Raw genomic sequence first — 22487 nt, forward strand, 5'->3', positions numbered from 1 at the left:
CCAATAATATAATTTTCTTGAATAGGGTGCTTGTCTAAAACACATGTGTTGCTATATACATATGTTGTCTGTATCGGCAGCTGCCATGAAATGTTTTACTTAATGTATTCTAATACTTTTTAAGATTTCAATTAAGGAAACAAATATGCAAATATTACATAAAGAAAACGTAACTATCTCCTGTCACACTTTTTAGGTATACCCAAACAATCAGTAAAACAACCAAAGAATAACAGTGTGTGTGTGTGTGTGTGTGTGTGTGTGTGTGTGTGTTTGTGTTTGTGTGTGTGTGTGTTTATAAAAAGAAATAAACTCTTAAGTTTGGAACAACTTGTGGGTGAGTAAACGATGACAGAATTTACATTTTGGGGTGAACTATCCCTTTAAGAGGGAACTGGAATTCAGATGGTAGAATAATGTCAAGCAGTATGGTAGGGTTACTAAACAGACAGGGAGCTGACAAAGAAAACTGCCATATTTATGTGGAAATAATGACACACTGTTGCATGAGGCTGGTAAATAATTTCTAACAGGCCGCAGCAATGAGAGTTTTTCATTAGCAATGAGCAGATCAAGGGCGCCACCTACAGGTGATTCCTTACTTCCATTCAAGCACCAAACTCTAGGGTCTGTCATAAGTTGGAAACCTGAGCCCTGCAGGGAAGCATCACTGGAAACAGAGACTGACACTTGAAAATAACAATCTGTTGAGTCAAATAAATAATGGTACCCCATCCACCAGCACGCCTCCACACCAGTCTGACCTAATCAAGAGCACTTTGAACCATTTAAAGTGACCAAAACCACACAATGTCTGCTACTGATAAAAGCCAATCAATGAGCAATCAGGTTAACTATATGAATGGGCTAGGAGGTAATTAGTCCAATAGAATAGCAGGGAATTACAGGCAATTGCCCACCCAAGTTCCGCTTACGTTTTTTGTCCTTATCAGCAAAGCTAACTGATCCAGCTTCCATCTCCCCTCTGCTTTTCTAGAAGCGAGACCTTAGTGAGAGTTCCCAGTTAGGTTGCTTCAGACAATCCATTGATCTTCAGATATTATTATTAATGCTGCAGCTTCCTCATATACATTAAGGTTGTTTTTCAAAACCTAGTGAGCTGCCTGAGTAGGCAGCATTATATGGAATGGCATCACACAGACTCTGATAAACTAATAATAATTATATATATATATATATATATATATATATATATATATATATATATATATATATATATATATACAGTAAAATTACCAGTGTAAAAAATGCAGTGTTAAATGTTAATAACTCCCAAAAAGTTGAATTAACAATCTACAGTGTTGATGAGTACACCCTGTCTTTGTAGTTGCAGGGTACAACATTATGTGATTTTATTTTTACACTAAAAGTGCAAAAAGACGCGCCAAATTGTCTTGACTCCACCCTCAACGACTGCCTTGTGGGGCAATTACGCCATTTTGTCTGCACGCGACGGAGAAGGTAAGTCTGTTTCTGCGCTTTTCTTGTGTTAACATTATTTAAATAAAAAATACACATTTATCTCGAATACGTTTAGAAATAACTGTTCTGCTGATGTTTCTTTTAGGATTAAGGATGCTCATTAAAGTGAAGTTCAACCATGAACAAAAGTTTGTTAAAGTTTCTGGCGCCGACCTGAAACTCTCAGATTTTCTGGATGAAGGTAACGTTAACTTGTTAATTTACTTGTAAAATGAATTTTTAGTTGTGTTTGTAGCTGCCATTGACTTTAAGAATTTTTAATTTTAAACTGAAACTCGTTTTGGTTTGTTCACAGCCTTTGTGAAATTCAGAATTCCTGCCTCCAAACGCGCCGAGACCAGGCTCTACGATTCGTCTTACACAGAAGTTGATGAGGATGAGGATGCACTGAGTGCCCGGTGATCACCTGGAGCTCACGTCTCCGAAATAGGCGAAGCAAATTTTCAAATATGCACCATCTTTATAAATAAACTGCAGATTTGAGTTTTAAACAACTAGCCTACGTTCCCGCCTGAAAAACCCTTAAATGTACTTTTCATGAAACAATAATAGTAATATTTTGAAAATTATGCGGGTTTTGTCCTCTGCCATTAACGCTCGCTGGTTGTTGCAAAATGCATTGTGGGTTACCTGCTCCCTCAAGTTCACACAAGTCACATTTTGATGCATCCTTGATAAAAGGGGAAACATCCCAAGAACAATAACACATCCGGGGATTTGAACTGTACTTGGCTAGATGTGAACTTTGAATTAGAACAGTACTTGGGCAACAACTGATGACATTTCACAAGTCCACAAGAATGCAAGTACAGACAAGAATGCATATTGAGAAACGGCTCCTAATTCCACCATTAAAAAAATGCAGCCGATGTATTGAGGTGAGGACTTGTTAAACAGAATAAAAAATCGTCATAACCATGCAGTTGCCTTATGTCACCAAATAAATTAAATAAAAACTTAAAATAGAGCGTATATAAAAACACTTTTCAGTCTTCCAATACTAACGTGTGAATTGTATAATGCCCTTTGTGCTCTGCATGTCCTTCGCACTTAATATTGTGTATGTAATTTTGTCATAACGGCGGCAAGACAGCAGGGCTATCACCTAAATTTTGCACAAGGTTTTGTGGTTGTTTTCAGAATCAGAAAGAGCTTTATTTTAACAGTCATTTGATTAAAATTATTTTTCAATAGATTTGGCCCAGGTCCCTTCTGTGACAAGTGAAGAAAGCTCATTGCAGAATGCAAACTATGAATCTGATGACACCAGTCTTCTAAGTGATGGAAGTCCTTCAAGAAAGCAACAGAGGGTTGAAGACGAAGCCAGAATTGTGAGTCTGTGATTTTTGCATTGTATATTATTCTACAGTACAAATTTTAAACTGACTATGAAAAACAAGAAATTTAACAGTGTGACTACTGACTACACAATCTCTGGCCCTTTTCACACCTGGCATCAACATGACTTGGATGATAGTCACAACTAGTAAGCCAAGACACATTGCTGTTTAAATCTTGTCAATTATATATGTCTTTTGTGACTGCTTTTGATTTCATGGTGAATGTTTTGCTGCTTTAAAGAACACATCACTTGCAGGGTATTAAAGGGTTAGTTCACCCAAAAATGAAAATTCTGTCATAAATTACTCACCCTCGTGTTGTTCCTAACACGTAAGACTCTCATTCAGTTTTGGAACACAAATTAATATATTAGTAAGGAAATCTTTCCCTCTATTGACAACTGATGCAGCTGCAATGTTCAAGGCCTAGAAATATAGTAAAAACATCCTTGAAATAATTAATGTGTCTCCAGTGGTTCAACCTTAAATTTATGGTTATGGGAATGGGATATTTATTTTTATTTTTTTGAGCTAAAAAAACAAAAATAATGACTTCATTCAACAATTTATTCATCAATCTGTAAAAAGTCCACATTGAAATGGTAAACTAACATCTATTTAAAAGAGCCTAAAGCAGGACAGAACCTGAAGCACAGAAGAACCCCATCCTGGAAGCACACTGTTTACGGATTGATTTAGGAGTGAAGAAATTTAATAAAGTCATTTGTTTGTTTTTGCACACAAAATACATTCCTGTCACCTCATAAAATTAAGGTTGAACCACTGGAGTCACATGGATTATTTCAGAATGGTTCTTGAGAGGGATATGGTTTGTCAATGATTGTATTACGTAACACTTTGCAGTTGGTCCAAAAAATCCTGCAGACTAAACCTGGTGGAGACGCAATCATCAGGGAATACAACAAAACCAAAAGCTTGACTGACAGCACCAGGAGAAAGATGATCAAGATTCTTACTGCAGATATGACTGAAAAACACAGGTAATCTGATGCCGTCCCAAACCCATATTCATCCCATATTCCCATATTCATAAAACATCTTAAGGCATCTTAAGTAGCTCATAACTCACCAATTTAGATGAAAATATTAAAAAGAATGGGTGTGTCAGTCCTAAATTTAGGACTCCTAAATTTTTGCTCTAAGAGTATTTCACAAAGCATTTTATCACTAAAACTAGCTCCTAAATCTGTGAAATCTTAGGAGCAGTGAAGAGGACTCCTAAGTCACTAAGACCAAGCTACAAACTATCCTAATATGGCTTTCGGCGGCAGTCTGCCTCAGAACGTAAACATTTTAGAAACATTTGACGATAATGAGCTTTTAAAAAGGTATCGCCTTTGGTTTTGGAGGTTATCCCAATCCAATTTTTTATTTGATTATATCCTTGTTTTCATTAACCTGCTGGGCAAGAAGTAACAGCTGTGCTTGTGTCCAGTTTGGTTTTCTTTTACATTTGCATGTATTACTATCAGCCATGATTATTCTACTCTGTTTATTAAAAGGCTGTTTATATGCATATTCACTAATTGTTTAAGAGGCCGTTAGCTGAACATATGACACTTGCATTTTAAAATCTTTATTTGAATATGGCATCATATTGCGTTCTCTGACAGAGACTATCAGCCAATCACTGTGTGCATAGTTAGGAAGCATGCTGACATCATCCACAGCAACAAGGTCAACCCCGCCCTTACTCTGAGCTTAAGACTTCTCTGTATTCCTAATTAAAAGTTTGTCCTAATAGGTTTTAAGAGAAAACTATTAGCTAAAAACTTTTACTGCAGTTTAGGTGAACTCTTAGTGGTAAGATTAAATGTTTTGTGAATACGGGCCCTGATCTGTCAGCTTCTTAAAGGGTTATTTCACCCAAAAATTAAAATTCGGTCATTAGTTTTTCACCCTCATGTCGTTCAAAACCCGTAAGACCTTTGTTCATCTTCGGAACACAAATTAAGATATTTTTTATTTAAATCCGAGAGCTTTCTGACCCTGCATAGAGAGCAATGCAACTTAAATTTTCCCAGACACTGAAACCTAGGACATTGTTAAAGCATAAATGAAGTCATTATTTCTGTTTTCTTTGTGCACAAAAAGTATTTCATAGCTTCATAAAATTACGGTTAAACCACTGATGTTACATGGACCATTTTAACAATATCGTTACTACATTTCTGGGCCTTGACTGTGGTAGGACCCTTGCTGTCTATGCAGGGTCAGAAAGCTCTTGGAATTCATAAAAAATATCTTACTTTGTGTTTCGAAGATGAACAATGGTCTTACGGGTTTGGAATGGCATGAAGGTGAGTAATTAATGATAGAATTTAAATTTTTGGGTGAGCTAACCCTTGAGTAATCCAAGTCATATTTAGAGCAATAAAACAATAATCAATAATTCAAATTACTACATTTGATCAATTAAAGTGAAAGTTTACACCAAATGAAAGTGAATTTACTCATCCTTATTGAGCTGTCAAAATGGCTGAAAAACTAAATTAAAATTTTTTACTTAAATATTATCAATATTCTAATTATATTAGAATTTAAAAGGCATAATTTTAGTTATGGGAAAAAAAGCTTTTGGCTTCTCTCCTGAGGCCACAAGAGGGCGCATCGAGCAAAATATTATGCATATCATTTCTTCAAAGCATAATAAAATAAAAGGACTATCTTTGAAAAAATTGCATAATGTTTAAAATAATGTTTATAAACCATATATAATGAATAAACTTGCTTAAACAATTAGAAACAAAACAGTATCATGCATGTATGTATAGTTTAATACAAAGGACCAAAAACCAATCAAAAAGAATACTTTCTTCATGTAAAAACTTGATATGCAGTGGGGTGGGGAAAACTGCTATATAGTCTTGAGACATGTTTTTTAAAAGTTGCTATTGCATATATTTGACATAGCTTTACATGTGGCTATCTTGTGTGAGAGGCGAGTGCAACATTGATATATGTCCCTCTAGAAAATGCGATAAATGTTTTGTGTGAACGGCTTCAGTTTTGACATACACAACATCTTCCCAGCATCGATTGTTCTCTTTTTCCGCAATATTTTGAATGAACAACATAGCAGCACCGCATCTAGTGGGTTCAACTGGATAGGCTAACAAAAGCATTAAAATGCAATGACACTTCGTTGTTGCATCGCGTGCGCCACTGATAATGCTGCCTGACGCACACCTAAAATTCAAATGCAGATTTTTTTTAAATTTGATAAGTAAAAAAAAAAAAAAAAACAGCCCTACATCCTTATATTCTTGCCAAGATGTAGGTGTTTTTTTTTTTTTTTTATAGAAAAACAATAAAGAATATTTTTAGCAGATACTGTGGTCCTTGGAGGTTTAGATAATGCAAGTCAATGCTTAGCATTCCTTTGAGAGTCAAAAAAATCATATCCGGTTACACTAAATTAATACCCATGGCTCATGATGATACACTGAGGTCTTATGAAGTTAAAAAATCAGTCTGTGTAAGTAACTGAACATTAACTAGGGCGGCTTGATTATGGCAAAAATCATCACAATTATTTTGGCCAATATTGTAATCTCAATATTATTTAACACGATTATGAGTGGGCCAGTTGACCAAAACTTTATATGACTGATTTATTTAAAGATTTCTCAATTCTCAATACCACAGCAGAATACTAGGGTAACTAATTAACAGACATACTTAAATGTCATTGTTTTATTTTGACAGCACATCTCCACCCAGAAATATTAGGGAAATGTATGCCCAAGGAATCGTTGCCCTGTTTCCATATCTTCGTGATCCCTACACAAAGAATGGATATGTAAGTGCAAATAATTTTTGTTAAAATCTAGTTATGGGGTAGTTGGTCACCTTTGTATTTATTAAGATGTGTTTGTTTTTAAAGGAACATTATTATGACCCTCAAAGTGGACAAGGTTACTTGACTTGGAAAATAAAGAACATTCAGAGGAACAGTGCATCATCAGAGAACTGTAGACGTTCCTCACAGTCTTTCAGTGGTGGCCCAACTTCGGAAAGAGAGGCTGCATCCAGCACAGATGTTATCCTCACTGAAGAACAGTGTAGAGAAGCAGTTTCTCTAATGAAACACACCTCAGAAGTGGACACCATCAAGATCAAAATGAAGGAGACATTTCAGTACCGTCGCAAGATGATTCAAGACCCGAACAGAAGCACTGATGTGTTGACGGAATTTCCACGCTTCTTGGATGTTCAAGGCCTGGTGAGAGAACATGTCTATGTGGTGATAAGAGAATTTCTTTAACCCGGTCATTGGGTTGGGGTAAAACAAATATTATAGGTATAATGCAAGTTCAGCTCAATTGACAACATTTGTGGAATTTAGTTCATTACCATTTACAAAGAAATATAAAACTACAATGTATGTGCATAGTTACACATTTTTGAGCTTTATGAATTCTTCTGTTAAAACACGTTATTTGAGCTGTAAAGTTGTTTGAAACATTTTTATTGTGTTTGTATTAATGAATGTTTATGATGTTTTTGCAGATTGAACAGGATTTTGTTTTGCTCTTTGGTGAAAAGACGACTTCTAAGCTTTTAGAAAGGTGGCCAACTACATTCATGCACAAAGTTATTCAGCAAAGCAAAAGTCTTAACTCCTCCCAAGATCTTCAGGACTTGATTGACTGTGCCGAAATGACTGTGAAGGAGAATGAAATGGGGGATGCAGGTTAGACTGTCAGAGTTCAGTATAAGATTGTTTAGACTTCTCCATGTATTTTTTTTTCTGATGTCATTTATTTTATTTTTTCAGGATGGAACAGTGACATTGCTTCTATTCTTCTTTTACTTAATTTGATCCCACCTTCACCACAAGGCAGAAAGAGACCTGGAAAGATGTCCGCATCTCAAGCAGAAAAACACCTCGTCATCTTCAAAAAGGTCAATTTGATCTTTACTGTCATTTCCTGTAGTCTGCCGAAAATCAGTGTCTGTTGGGCTAATTGTATTGTGAAAAATTAATGTAGAGAGAGTCAATTGGAGAGCTGATTTAATTATTATTATTATTATTTTATTTTTTAATCTTTAGGCCGGTACTAACATACAAGAGCACCTGGACTCAATTGAAGAAAGCACACAGCCATACCTGCTTGCCATGGGTCCAAAGAAGAACAGCATTCATGTATACTACATCATTCTCGACAAGAAAGCCATACCGTGCAAATCAGTGAGTGGTCTCAGTGCCTTTGATGAACTTTTCAAAGCGCACTTTGTGTTTGGTGCATCTTACAGCAAAGTCCTGCACAACATGTACACCTTTGTACAAACAACAGTTTTTCAGATTGACATTGGCACAGTCAAAGAGTGCCCAAGAGTTGCTGAACTCAGAGCTAGATTCCTGCGTTAGATTTGATTGCTGGGAAAAATGATTTGTTTTGTTTGTTTTTGTTGTCTGAAAAACACAAATGTTCTTGTTCGACATCTAAAGTTAATTCATGGGCTCTTGCCTGACAAATCACTTCGACTAAAATGTGGTGAAGCAGGTTGCTGTTTAGAATTTGCAACTTTTTCAGGTTTTCGCAAACACTTAAAAAGAGTTCATGAAGCAGGTGAAGTTTTGTTATGTGTAGAGGATGATGCTGTTGTTCATAATGCAGTTGGGCTACCAAGTAATACTGATGTGGCTACATGTTCAAAGGACAGTTCTTTGCCAGTTCCCAGCAAAAACACTACCGATTTGTGTGCATCAGCAATAGCACAATTGCAAGCTGCAGGTGTTAGTCAGACTACTGTTGATACTTTTGTTATGTCTATGGAGGAAGTAGTTCAAGACATCCAGGATCAAGTAAAAGAGACCGCTATAAAATGCTTAACCCTTTCACCATGCTTAATTCCATATCTAAACGAAAATCATATTTTACCAAAAAATGGGGAATTGTCCAGCCTGTGGAGAAAGTAATTGGGGTCAGATTTGACAACAGAAAAAACAGGACTACTGGAACTTATGAGCAAGTTGCAGTGACTGACAAGTTTGCCTATGTTCCAATACTCCAAACATTACAGAACATTTTAAAGCACCCAAACACCACATGCAGGTTCAAGTCAGGTTTACCTAATAAAAACGGTATTTACTCTGATATTGAAGATGGACTGTACACAAAAAGTCATCCCCTGTTTTCGACTGAAAAAAATGCACTTCAGATTCAATTGTATTATGATGAATTCGAAACTGCCAATCCTTTGGGGTCAAAAAAGGGAATTCACAAATTAGGCGGTATATATTTTACTTTGAGAAATTTCCCACCACAATTTAATTCATATCTAACAAACATACATTTATGTGCACTTTTCCATGCCCAAGACATCAAAACATATGGATTTGATGCAATATTGGAACCTATTGTCAATGACATAAAAGTCCTTGAAAACAAGGGTATACAAGGACCTGCTGGTTTTGTGCGTGGAAGCATTGTCCAAGTAACGGGAGATAATCTTGGTTTACATGGCCTTTTTGGATTTGTTGAATCTTTTAGAGCTCAGAATAACTGTAGGTTTTGTCTCACTGAAAGGGAAGATTATCAAACTGTGTTCTGTGAAGATGAGCCAAATGTAACTTTCCGCACCAAAGAAACACACTTACGACACTGTGAAGCTCTACAATCAGACCCAACACTACATCATGTTTGTGGTGTGAAACGTACATGTTTGTTAAACACTCTGCAGTACTTTAATATATCAGACAACTTTTCTGTAGACATAATGCATGATATTTTAGAGGGAGTTGCTCAGTTTGAATTAAAACTTGTTTTAAAGTATGTTCAAGCTAATTTTTTTGACAGCGAAAGAGTTGGATGGCAGATTAAATTCATTTAATTATGGGTACATGGAGAGGAGAAATCGGCCTCCTTCTGTAAAACTGGATGATGAGAGCAATGATTTGGGCATAAATGCAATACAGTGTTGGTGTCTACTTCGAAATGTGCCGCTGATATTTGGTGACATTGTGCCCCAAGACGATAAATACTGGCAATTACTACTACTTTTACTACAAATAGTGAACATTGTATTTTCTCCCATTTTAACTGAAGGACTTACTGTTTATTTGAAACACTTAATTACTGAGCATCACAGGCTGTTCAAGTGCTTATTCCCAGGAAAGAATCTGCTGCCTAAACATCATTTAATGTGTCACTACCCTCGGTGTATACGAAATATTGGGCCTATTGTTCACATGTGGTCAATGCGATACGAGTCCAAACACAATTTCTTCAAGACTCAACCAAAATGTTTCAAGAACATAACTAAGATGCTTGCCAAAAAACATCAGAATTTCATGGCATATAACTGGGAAGCCTTTAACCATGACAGAATTGTACTTGGACCAGGAAAGAATGTCTGTGTCAGTGACTTGAATGAAAGTGTTCAGATTGCATCTAAGTTGAACATTCCTAGAGAAACAAATGTTCTCTCAGTGAAATGGGTGAAGTATAATGGAACTGAATATCGTTCTACCTTAGTTATTTGTGGTCAGGTAGACCTTGATTTGCCAGTGTTTTATAAAATCAGGGATATTATTGTCAGAAATGAATGCGTGTTACTGGTTACATCGCAGCTCAAAACTGTTTGTTTTGATGAACATCTTTTTGCCTACAGAATTGATCACAGACCCAGCGCATCTCTGAAAGTGTTTACTGTCAGTGAACTCACTTATTACAAACCTTTTGATGTGCAGATGTCCTATGGGTCTGATAATTTATTTTGTTTTGTTGTACCCTACTGTAATCTTATTCAAATGTAGCTGTCACTTGTTCATGTCTCTGTGAAGTTAATGAGTTTGTTTTATCCATTTTGTATTTCTGTGCAACCCCTCATGAATTTGACTGAACTGTTGAATGTTGTTTTAAAGTAGCCACTTTGCCCAGTTTTTAAATAAAAATTAGTTGTTATATCTGTCTGAAGACTCTTGATTTTAGATTTGATAATGTACATTGACACCATAGAACAAAGTAAAAATAAATTTTGCACTGAAAGGAATACTTTCTTGATAACACTTTGACTAATCCATAGGAATAACAACAACATCAAAAGGTGTTAAATGACACGTAGTGTAAAATTTTAAGGTGTTAAATGACCCCAGTGTAAAATTGTAAGGTGTTAAATGACCCCAGTGTAAAACTTTAATAACAATAGTAAGTGTAACAATCTACACTCTCAGTGTTATTTTTCAGCACTATAAGGTGCCATTTTAACACTGTAAATTCAACACTACAAACAGTGTACTTTTAACTCTGGACAGATTGGGACCATATATGATCTTTAGTAGTGTTAAAATTAACACTTTAAGTGTTAAATTGACACTGCTGATTTTACTGTGTATATATATATATATAATACAGTACAGACCAAAAGTTTGGACACACTTTCTCATTCAAAGAGTTTTCTTTATTTTCATGACTATGAAAATTGTAGATTCACACTGAAGGCATCAAAACTATGAATTAAAACATGTGGAATTATATATGGAATTATATACATAACAAAAAAGTGTGAAACAACTGAAAATATGTCATATTGTAGGTTCTTCAAAGTAGCCACCTTTTGCTTTGATTACTGCTTTGCACACTCTTGGCATTCTCTTGATGAGCTTCAAGAGGTAGTCACCTGAAATGGTCTTCCAACAGTCTTGAAGGAGTTCCCCGAGAGATGCTTAGCACTTGTTGGCCCTTTTGCCTTCTGTCTGCGGTCCAGCTCACCCCTAAACCATCTCGATTGGGTTCAGGTACGGGGACTGTGGAGGCCAGGTCATCTGGCTCAGCACCCCATCACTCTCCTTCTTGGTCAAATAGCCCTTGATGCCTTCAGTGTGACTCTACAATTCCCATAGTCATGAAAATAAAGAAAACTCTTTGAAAGAGAAAGTGTGTTCAAACTTTTGGTCTGTACGGTGTATACATATATATATATATATATATATATATATATTTTTTTTTTTTTTTTTTTATGTACAAGTTTTTCATTCAATATTTAATCGTGACCTCATTTCAATTAATACAAATATTTAAATTGTTTTCGTTTTAAATATAAAAACACTACTCAAGTTTATGATTCCTATGCTTTTTTTTTTTTCATCAAGACGTTAAAAGCAAGAATTAAGATAACAAACTGCATCATAAGTGCATGACTATCTATCAATTCTATCAATTCTCCAGTCATTATTTAAACTCTGTAAGAGCTTGATGAATTAGAATATTTTGCAAGAGCACTAGTATAAACACAAAGAGGCTGTAAAAGTGCATTAGTGAGTAGAGGAGTTCACCTGTTCATTGTTAGCAGCTGCCTTCTTCAAGACACATTAAAGCTTAAAAAATAAATAAAAGTGCTTGATATTATTGATTTATTTTGTGTTTTGCAGAATAAAACATGAACATATCCTGAGCTTATGTCAGGTCTTATACCTTATCTCAGGCATTTATTCAAAAAACAATTGGAACGATGGAACTGGGAGTGCAAATGCTAACATTTTTCCAGGATTTAGAACTCTTCCTGCAGCACTTTTGCAATATAAATATAAATCAAAATTTGAGTCAGATCTCTTGCACTGTAAAAAGTTAAACTATTATTTACTCAATTTTTTTGGTGAAACATTTTTACACTCCAAACAATTGAGTGAATTTTAAAGCTGTGAAATCAATGAAATATACTGTTTAAATTGAGTAATTGTAAGTAAAAAAATTAAGTAAATCTGAATAACTGAATAACTTTATATGAGAAATAAAATTAATTAGATATAATCAAAATTATAAAACACCACAACTGAAATTCTATGTAAAATAAACAAAAAATATTGAGTAGATATAATTGAAATATTGGATGAAATTTAACCAAACAAATGTGCTATGTTTACTACATGTAAAAGTGAATTTAACTTAATATTGGACTATAAATTATCAAAATGTTGCATTCACTTTTTTTTTTACACTATTTACCCTTTACAATTAATATAATAAAACCAAATAAAGAAAGAAACACATTTTTTATTAAACATTTATTTGTCAATTAAACATTAGACAAAGTCTAAAATCAACCTTTGAAACATTTTAATCATTTTAATATTCCAGTAGATTGCAAAAATTAAAAACTGTAAAGTAGCCATAAGGGAAATGATTAAACCTTATGAAACATTTCATCCATCTTAGTATTCAAGTAGATTACATGTAAAATACGATAGCCGTAAGAGAAATGACATCTTACTTTGTTCCTGGTGCATACCATCCATTTGCAGTCACACTTATTACCACACATAAAAAAAAGCAACACTTACATCAATATTAAAGGGATAGTTCACCCAAAAAGATGATGTTGTCATAATGTGCTCACCCTCAAGTTGTCCCAAACCTGTACGAGTTTCTTTCTTCTGTTGAACACAAAATATATTTTAATGAATGTTGGTTAACAGACAGTTGAAAGTTGCCATTGACTTCCATGGTAGGAAAAAAAGTATACTATGCAAAGTCAATGGCAACCTTTAAATGCGTTAACAAACACTCTTTAATACTTGGCTGAATGTCACGTCACTTCACTTAAAATATCCTTTGTGTTCAACAGAAGAAAGAAACTCGTACAGGTTTGGGACAAATTGAGGGAGAGTAAATTATGACAACATCATCTTTTTGGGTGAACTATCCCTTCAGCAGAATTAATCCGATAACAGAAACACTTCCATCAGGAATACCCATTCAGTGGGATGATCATGAACCACTACTATGCAAGAAGACAAGTTTTTAACCTCTGAACATTAACAGAGAGTTTTGGAGGATCCATTTGTGATAAAAGTTCATTATTTTCCATAATGTACTGATAAAAATTAAACTTTCATATATTTTTGATTTATTGCACACCAACTGAAATATTTCAGGTCTTTTATTGTTTTAATAGTGATGATTTTGGCATATAGCTCATGAAAACCCAAAATTCCTATCTCAAAAAATGAGTATATCATGAAAAGGTTCTCTAAACAAGCTATTAACCTAATCATCTGAATGAACTAATTAATTCTAAACACCTGCAAAAGATTCCTGAGGCTTTTAAAAACTCCCAGTCTTGGTTCATTACTCAAAACCGCAATCATGGGTAAGACTGCCAACCTGACTGCTGTCCAGTAGGCCATCATTGACACCCTCAAGCGAGAGGGTAAGACACAGAAAGACGTTTCTGAACGAATAGGCTGTTCCCAGAGTGCTGTATCAAGGCACCTCAGTGGGAAGTCTGTGGGAAGGAAAAAGTGTGGCAAAAAACGCTGCACAACGAGAAGAGGTGACCGGACCCTGAGGAAGATTGTGGAGAAGGACCAATTCCAGACCTTGGGGGACCTGCGGAAGCAGTGGACTGAGTCTGGAGTAGAAACATCCAGAGCCACCGTGCACAGGCGTGTGCAGGAAATGGGCTACAAAGAAGCAGCACTGGACTGTTGCTCAGTGGTCCAAAGTACTTTTTCCAGATGAAAGCAAATTTTGCATGTCATTCGGAAATCAAGGTGCCAGAGTCTGGAGGAAGACTAGGGAGAAGGAAATGCCAAAATGCCTGAAGTCCAGTGTCAAGTACCCACAGTCAGTGATGGTCTGGGGTGCCATGTCAGCTGCTGGTGTTGGTCCACTGTGTTTTATCAAGGGCAGGGTCAATGCAGCTAGTTATCAGGAGATTTTGGAGCACTTCATGCTTCAATCTGCTGAAAAGCTTTATGGAGATATAGATTTCGTTTTTCAGCACGACCTGGCACCTGCTCACAGTGCCAAAACCACTGGTAAATGGTTTACTGACCATGGTATTACTGTGCTCAATTGGCCTGCTAACTCTCCTGACCTGAACCCCATAGAGAATCTGTGGGATATTGTGAAGAGAAAGTTGAGAGATGCAAGACCCAACACTCTGGATGAGCTTAAGGCCGCTATCGAAGCATCCTGGGCCTCCATAACACCTCAGCAGTGCCACAGGCTGATTGCCTCCGTGCCACGCTGCATTGAAGCAGTCATTTCTGCAAACGGATTCCCGACCAAGTATTGAGTGCATAACTGAACATAATTATTTAAAGGTTGACTTTTTTTGTATTAAAAACACTTTTCTTTTATTGGTCGGATGAAATATGCTATTTTTTTGAGATAGGAATTTGGGGTTTTCATGAGCTGTATGCCAAAATCATCAGTATTAAAACAATAAAAGACCTGAAATATTTCAGTTGGTGTGCAATGAATCTAAAATATATGACATTATGGAAAATAATGAACTTTATCACAATATGCTAATTTTTTGAGAAGGACCTGTATTTGTGGGTCTTGGGATATCTCAAATCCAATGCATACGTGACTCCCAAAAGATAGCAGCAGGCTCTGCTGAGATTCCCAAGATTGCGGAGGACAGTGATGCCCTCAATCACAACTCCTACATCGCTGACTACCCCATCATTGTCCCGAAGGATGTAGATTTTTATGACCTCCTCTGCCAACTCTGCTTGTACGAAGACCGGTAGATCAGCTGAACCCTACAGGCAAATTTTAAAGATAACTGGTTAGAGCTTACATTCAAACCTGAATGTAACAAGAAAGCGACAAATACACAAAACAAATAGCACCTGAAGAAGCAAACATTCTGTTGGACCATATGATAGGTAAAATCTCAAACAAAGTTTACTAGGGGGAGGAGTTGCAAAAATTAACAGCATTCTTCTTAACAAGAGGACAGGTTAATTTTCTACATAGGGACATTTATTTTTAACAATAAACCTAAAAGAAAACTGAAAAGAGACCAACTGCGAGCTTCTATGCTGTAAATCAATGCTATAGGCTTTTATTGAGGTCCGCATTATTTCAACCAATTTCTTTATAAACATGTTTAATATTTAAGTAAAATGACTAATGGTTTTGAAACAAAAAAGCTTGTTTAATTGCACTACTTGAAATCAAACTATTTAAGGATGCAAAATTAAACTGATCTGTTTCAGGGAACAAAAATATTACTTTAATTAAAATTAAAACAATGTACCCCTCCCCCAGCCTCCGCTGTCCTTCAATACCCACCAGGTCTGGATTTGTTGTGAAACAGCTGCGGTGACTGGAGTAATGGAATGAAAATTCGGCTTTAATGTATATATATATATATATATATATATATATATATATATATATATATAAAATTACTAGCCAAATGGTGATAGAGGGTGGGGGGGATAGACGGGTGTTTTTTCTGCATTTTTTTTTTTAAATAAATGCAAGCTTAATGAGCTTAAGAAACTTATTTTAGAAACATTAAAAAGCTTACGGTTTTCAAACTTTTGACCGATATTGTATGTGATCTAGGTTTCAGTGCACTAGAATGATTTTACAACGGAGCAGGCCTTAAACTGGCTGACTCCCTATAGTGGGAGCTGATTAAAACGCACCAGTCTATGTTATGTCCACGCCATTTTAAATACTTTTGCATGGCGTATTTGTAGTGGTGATTTAAGAGCTCATACTTGAGTTCATGTAGTAATTATGATGTTTTACAAAAACGTGACAGCTTTTTACAAGACAGAATGTTGTCATTTGAAAGTTCATAAATGATGTGTTCCCTTTTGACAAGCCACTGACCCCAAAGGGGAACCTGTACAAAATCGTTTTCCATTGGGCATGTATAGTTATAGTTGCTCGACCACGGTACACTTATCGTTAGACTTTCAAATGGCGGTTGAAATAAACGGTGATCCAAATAGTACGAACGTTAACCCACTCCAAAAAAAACAAAACCCTAACATACATATCGCTGCCCCACTAACTAACTTAGAAAACTACACTGTTATGTACACGTACACACGGTCAATGTTTCATCAACTTTTGAATAAAGTATTGCAAATATACATCGTTATAAAATGACTACTTACAGGAAATTCGAGTAATGCTGTTCACGTCGTTGCTGAGAAAAGCAGTCCTTCAGTGACAGGTGCCTCTTGCTTGAGCCGCGAAACTTGTTAAACTTCTTAAGATGACGAAAAATACAAACACAATTGTTGGGAAATCCTTAATAATTAACTTCTGAATTAAACATCACAAACATATTTAGTTTTAGCTAGCTAAATTACATAACGTACCACGATATGAGAGGAGTGCGGGTCTTGCCATTGCGGAGGAAACTCAGGAAAGCCGTCCTTCAGGTGACTTCGATTAAGCTACGAAACTTGTTGAAGATGACGTAAAATACAAAGACAATTGGAAATGCTTAATAATTATTAACTTTATAATAAAATGTTACAAACGTAAGTAGGATTAGCTGACTAACGTTACTTAGCAGGAGTTGTGAGGAGTATGGCTAGTCGACGTCTCTGCTGAGGAAAGCAGTTTTTTTTTTTTCCTGCGGAGCTGCACACGTGATCACTTTAGCCGCGAAATTTACTCAATTTATTTAAACCGTCATTTATTAAGCTGGAACTTTATTTAGGAAAATTGGTAGGAAATACTTAATAATTTTTAGTTTCTAAAACAGATCAGTACAAGTAAATAATTATCAAATATTTCTATTAGAATTCACCAGAAATATTGAGGGTATATTACAAATATAATTAGTTAGTTAAATACTTATTTATTTTCATTACATAAACTTAAATAATATATGTAAATTTTAGAGAAATGATTTGTTGGATTTTTAATTATTATTTTTAACCTGACCCACTCAAAATATCACTTAAATGATTTCAAAAGATTTTATTAAGTAAATATAGCTCTTTATTTTTGTGAAATTTACTAAGCCACTGAATTATTTTTTACAGTGTGTGCACTTAGTGCTCATATAACACCCCAAATCATCCTCTTGTGAAGTTTATTTATTAGAAGCCAGCTGCCTACGCAGACAGCAAATGGAGCTCACTAGGTTTTTGAGTCTTATATTGAAAGAAAAGCTGTGACTTCAATGTTGCATTTAAGTGATGTCATCAGGTTTAGATAGAGTTACAACATCAAGCTCCTGACAGGATATTTAGTCAATGACTCAAGTATTTACTTCAGCCACTGGATATTTAGCCTCAGATTTCCCTCCATAGAAAATATTATTAGGAAATAAAGACAACATAGTTTTGACAAAGAAAACCAAATCATCTGTTTCTAGTGTGCTTTCTTTCACATCACATCTTGGTTGAGAATTACACACACTCTAGCTTAGCTTCTCAATATAATGGTGATTCATTTGTTGTGACTGCGGCTTGACGTTATGACACAAGTACTTCTGGATGGAGAACTAACACTGGAACGCAGTACGAATCATTTCAAACTTTTCAAATAAATCTTAACTACATGTCAATCTTCTTGGCAGAAATGTTCTTACCAAAGAGACTTACAAAAAAAGTAATTTGGATTGCTGGCAGTACATACAGTATAAGCAGGCCCACACAGAATCTGCGGCCACAGAACTGTCCACGTTTCAGCAGGATTGAAACCCCATCATTAACTACACTTCCTATGACCCTTGCATATTTGTTTATCTAATATTTTTGTCAAATGATGATAATGCATTTCATCTTCATCATCTCTGCCGCCATTTGGTACCATGACACATGTGTGTGCATTCCTCTGCTTGTAAACAAGGCGCAGCACATGCGTGTTCTACACCAGAATGCTGGCTCCTGTGTCAGCAGCATCATATTTGGAGTCCTTTACCATATAATAAAAAGGGTATCTTGAATAGACCCACCACTTATACATATATTTATTTTAATACTGTATTGAATATCCAATCATATATGCAAAAAGCTCACTACTTACTTTTTCTGAGCGTTCTTGTTTTAAGAAATGTATTTGAATGCCCTGGTGAGCTTCTTGAGGCAGGTCAGCTGACTCATATACAGAACATGCTTGGAGTAGAAAATCCAGATCTGTGCGATCAAATTTTGAACAGTAGGAGAAACGTGACTGAGATAATCAGCAAGATATAATTTAATAAAACAACCATTCTTCAGTGTATCTAATGAAAAATGATTGTACAATAATTCATATATATATTTATATTCTTACAGTATATGAGTTCTGTTAAATAGTTTCCTATGTTTGAGAAGTGAGTGATGAAAAATGTAATACAGGGAACCACCACTCTAAAATAACAGATGTAAGTGCTGTGGTAAATCTTTGTTTAAAAGGCTCGTTTCAAGATCTGACGTTCATTTTGGCACCATCATTTGATATAAGTCATATAGGCTCATGCCATTTACTACAATATTTTTTTTATTTAGTTTATTTTTTTAAACTAAACTATTTTTCAGTTTATTATTATTCATGATCACTGCACATTTGGTGATCTCATGTGCTTTCTTACCAGTGCTGCTGAATTGTAAGAATTTGTGTTTCTCCCAAACAATCGGGATATGCACCAGATTTTCTTACATGTTCAAAAGAGAGTTGCCACATAAAGACAAGAACCCCAGCACATACCTGGACTTGATCCAGACTGGGCTCTTCCTAAACTATTCCCAAGATTCCAACATGCACATTCCTTTCAGTTTTGTGTCCTGAGCTCCATCAATGCTCCATATAGAGTCCTTGGGTCTGCTGAGGTGGGCTCTTGACCTGGCATATGGGAAATCCTCGCCTGATGTCACTTGTAAAACACTCTGCAGATCCTCCAGGATTTGAAAATCTCCTCTGGGGTGCTCCTTCAGCCTTTTTCATCCACCATGGTGGAGCGGTGTTAATATTATTACTATGTATTATATTGATACACACAATGTCCAAACTGTTAGAACTGTTATAAATGCATTATCGCTACCTATCTCTCAGGTGGACCATTGACACTCTATCTACAGTCTCAATGGGCTAGTTGCATATCTCCGCCATCTTGGATTTCCGGTCTTGTGAGTGTGTGCAAAGATACTTCTGGTTGTGCTAAATGTCAATGCAGAGAACTGGAGAAATTCAAATATTACCTTCTATATGTTTACAGGATTTATAATATTACTTCAAATGCAAATAAGATATACACTGCTACTATAAATGTTAACTGAGCCAGTTCATTTGAAACATATGTTTGGATCCGGTGAATGAATTAAATACACTACTGTTCACAAAAATTAAGTCATGGTGTGTATACACAGCTAATGTATTTTTATCTGGCCAATTATGTACATGTAAAAATAACTGATTTCTCGAAAATGTTTGTATTACATTGATTTTTTATATATATAAAATATTTACCTCGTCAGACGTGGGCTGCGAATTATCTTCATAAGTATCCATTTCTCAATTGTGCACATACATCAGTTTGTTTCATCATTTTCACAAAATATTTTATTATTTTACACAGTAAAGTAATACATGACTAATTTTAATATCTGTTTTATCTGATAATTAATGCAAAAGAATAACAATATGCATTTGAGTGGTTTGTGTTTGAAAGAAGAAATCCCTGTGGACTGATTAACCTGACGCTGATCTGCATCATCAACCGAAGACTAAAGCAATCTCCGAGTTGTATCTTGATGAATGTCCACACAAATGTACACAAAAATGTAGGGAGGATGTTTGCCCATGTCTTTAATATACCACTATCCGCTGTTAAATTTGAAAATCATTAATTATATATCTAGCCAAGTTTCGTACAGTAAATGCGAGCATCGCAAGACCGGAAGTAGGTATGCACAGTTGCACGCACTCGCGTCGCTGAAGCTCTCCGGCGCCATCTTGTGCACCGAACCCATTATATGATTAGGAGTGTCACTGGAGCATGATAATTCTAACAGTTTGGACATTGCATGAATCAGAGGTAATATATATATATATATATATATATATATATATATATATATATATATATATATATATATATATATATATATATATATATATATATATATATATATATATATATATATACTGTTCAGTTTTTCGCACAGACTGATCGTTTTGTCCCAGATAGCAAACTGACATCGAATCAACGTAGAATCGACGTTTCTCGCGGCGTCGAAACGACGTTGATCCCCGACGTCGATCCAACCTCGTTTTGCTCATCGGGTTAACGTTGATCCGACGTCAGGCGCGCCATTCAAAACTAACGGAAAATCGACGCAATTGGTTGTCTTCCCTAACGTTGAATCGACGTCGATTTTCAGTTAGTTGAAACGACGTCAGAGAATCAATACGTTTTCAACATAAAATCGATCTAATTGGTTTGCTTACCTAACGTTGAAACGTCTTTACACATCAGTTTATCATCATGAGCCGCGGATTTAATTTGATTTTGTTTGTGTATGTTTTTTTAGATATTATTATTATTATTATTATTATTATTATTATTATTATTATTATTATTACTATTACATGTTTAGCCGTGTTTCCAATCCACTTCCATTAGACTGATAGACTGCAACGGTTTGTGTTAAAGATCCTCGTTTGTGTTCTACATACATCACATTTTCATTTTTGGGACAAATAAGTGTTCATGGAAGAGCCCGTGCCTGTAAATAAAAGATCAACAATTAGGCAACATATTTCGTCTGAAAAAAATGTGAATGCTAGATGCTTTGATTCATTAAGGTAAATCTTTTGAATCCCTTCACTAAAAAGATGTATTCATATTCGTTCAGAAATAAGCCAGGTGATGAGTGATTCATTAAATCTTTGACTTTCATCTTTCAATTGCTCGTTCACAGCCCGCGCTCGAATGGTACAACAGGCAGTCATTCTCACGCTTTAAATTAGTTCACAAATACAGAGGCTATTTAAATAGGCTACGTCTAAAGCCAGTAAATGTCATGAGAAAAATACGGTATCAGAAAATGTCGCTGATGACGTAGACCGCGAATAAAATGAATGTAAATACATAAATATATAACTTTATCAGAAAACATGAGAAATTGACCTGGCTTTAGTTTTCAAATGCGCACGACGTTGCGCTTTATTAGGAGACTTTGATTATGGTAGGTGAGTCTGTCGACATCCAACGAATTACAAATAATCGCTATTTATTTATTTTTTGTAATATTTATTTTATGACCTTAATAAAGGAGCTCCTGCGCCGCCCGGGAATCGAACCCGGGTCGCAAGAATGGGAATCTTGCATGATACCACTACACCAGCGGCGCGTGCTGGTGGATGTTTAATGTGATGGATACGAACCTGATTCTTTCCCAGTGAGTCCAAGTTTACAATCATTTAGGAATATGACTTACAGCACAACGAACACCATATGAAGTTCAATATGGCTTCAACAAAAAGTATACAATACTAATAAAGTACCACACATCCAGGGTTGAATATAGGGATAATAAGCATTATAATACAGACTACAGTAAACTGTTTTAGTCAAATATTTAAAATATTTTAAGATTTTAAACCTAAAGAAAATACATACATACATGTATACATACAAAACACACAGTAGTAACTGTGTGTTTTGCATATTCGCATTTTTGTCAACACCAGGAGTTCGTTATTATGACGACATGATGGTCAAATGTAGTTTATTTTTAAACATATTGCAGTCCTCTTGGAGGTTTACACCTCTAAATATAAAAGGTGTTTATTGGTATTTCTCATTTACAAATGCACTATAAAATGACATGTTGGCGGAACTTTCCAAACACTAGCATCACAGTTTTTGCTGCAGGTCACAGACTCAACCCAATTTGAACGGTAAGTTCTTTGCATG

General features: G+C 35.5%; 1 protein-coding gene and 1 non-coding gene across 2 annotated transcripts; one reads left to right on the plus strand and one right to left on the minus strand.

Moving 5' to 3' along the window:
• The first annotated feature begins 2693 nt into the window (after positions 1–2693).
• Positions 2694–8238, plus strand: LOC113107157 (uncharacterized). The gene is made up of 7 exons (XM_026269491.1): positions 2694–2834; positions 3708–3844; positions 6573–6666; positions 6751–7089; positions 7377–7560; positions 7645–7772; positions 7921–8238. The coding sequence occupies exons 2-7, from the start codon at positions 3804–3806 to the stop codon at positions 8236–8238; spliced, it is 1104 nt and encodes a 367-aa protein (XP_026125276.1). The 5' UTR covers positions 2694–2834; positions 3708–3803.
• Positions 8239–21850: 13612 nt separating this feature from the next.
• On the minus strand, positions 21851–21921 carry trnag-ccc (transfer RNA glycine (anticodon CCC)). Its single transcript has one exon. It is a non-coding gene; the product is annotated as a tRNA-Gly (tRNA).
• Between the last annotated feature and the right edge of the window lie 566 nt (positions 21922–22487).

Source organism: Carassius auratus, chromosome 1 (assembly GCF_003368295.1).
Source record: "Carassius auratus strain Wakin chromosome 1, ASM336829v1, whole genome shotgun sequence".
NCBI classification, from domain to species: Eukaryota; Metazoa; Chordata; class Actinopteri; order Cypriniformes; family Cyprinidae; genus Carassius; species Carassius auratus.

Bases quoted from the DNA above. Each gene is read 5' to 3' on its own strand.
- LOC113107157 (XM_026269491.1), top strand. From the start codon at position 3,804: ATGATCAAGATTCTTACTGCAGATATGACTGAAAAACACAG. The intron at 3,845-6,572 runs GTAATCTGATGC...TTATTTTGACAG, and splicing joins GATATGACTGAAAAACACAG to CACATCTCCACCCAGAAATA. The intron at 7,090-7,376 runs GTGAGAGAACAT...ATGTTTTTGCAG, and splicing joins TCTTGGATGTTCAAGGCCTG to ATTGAACAGGATTTTGTTTT.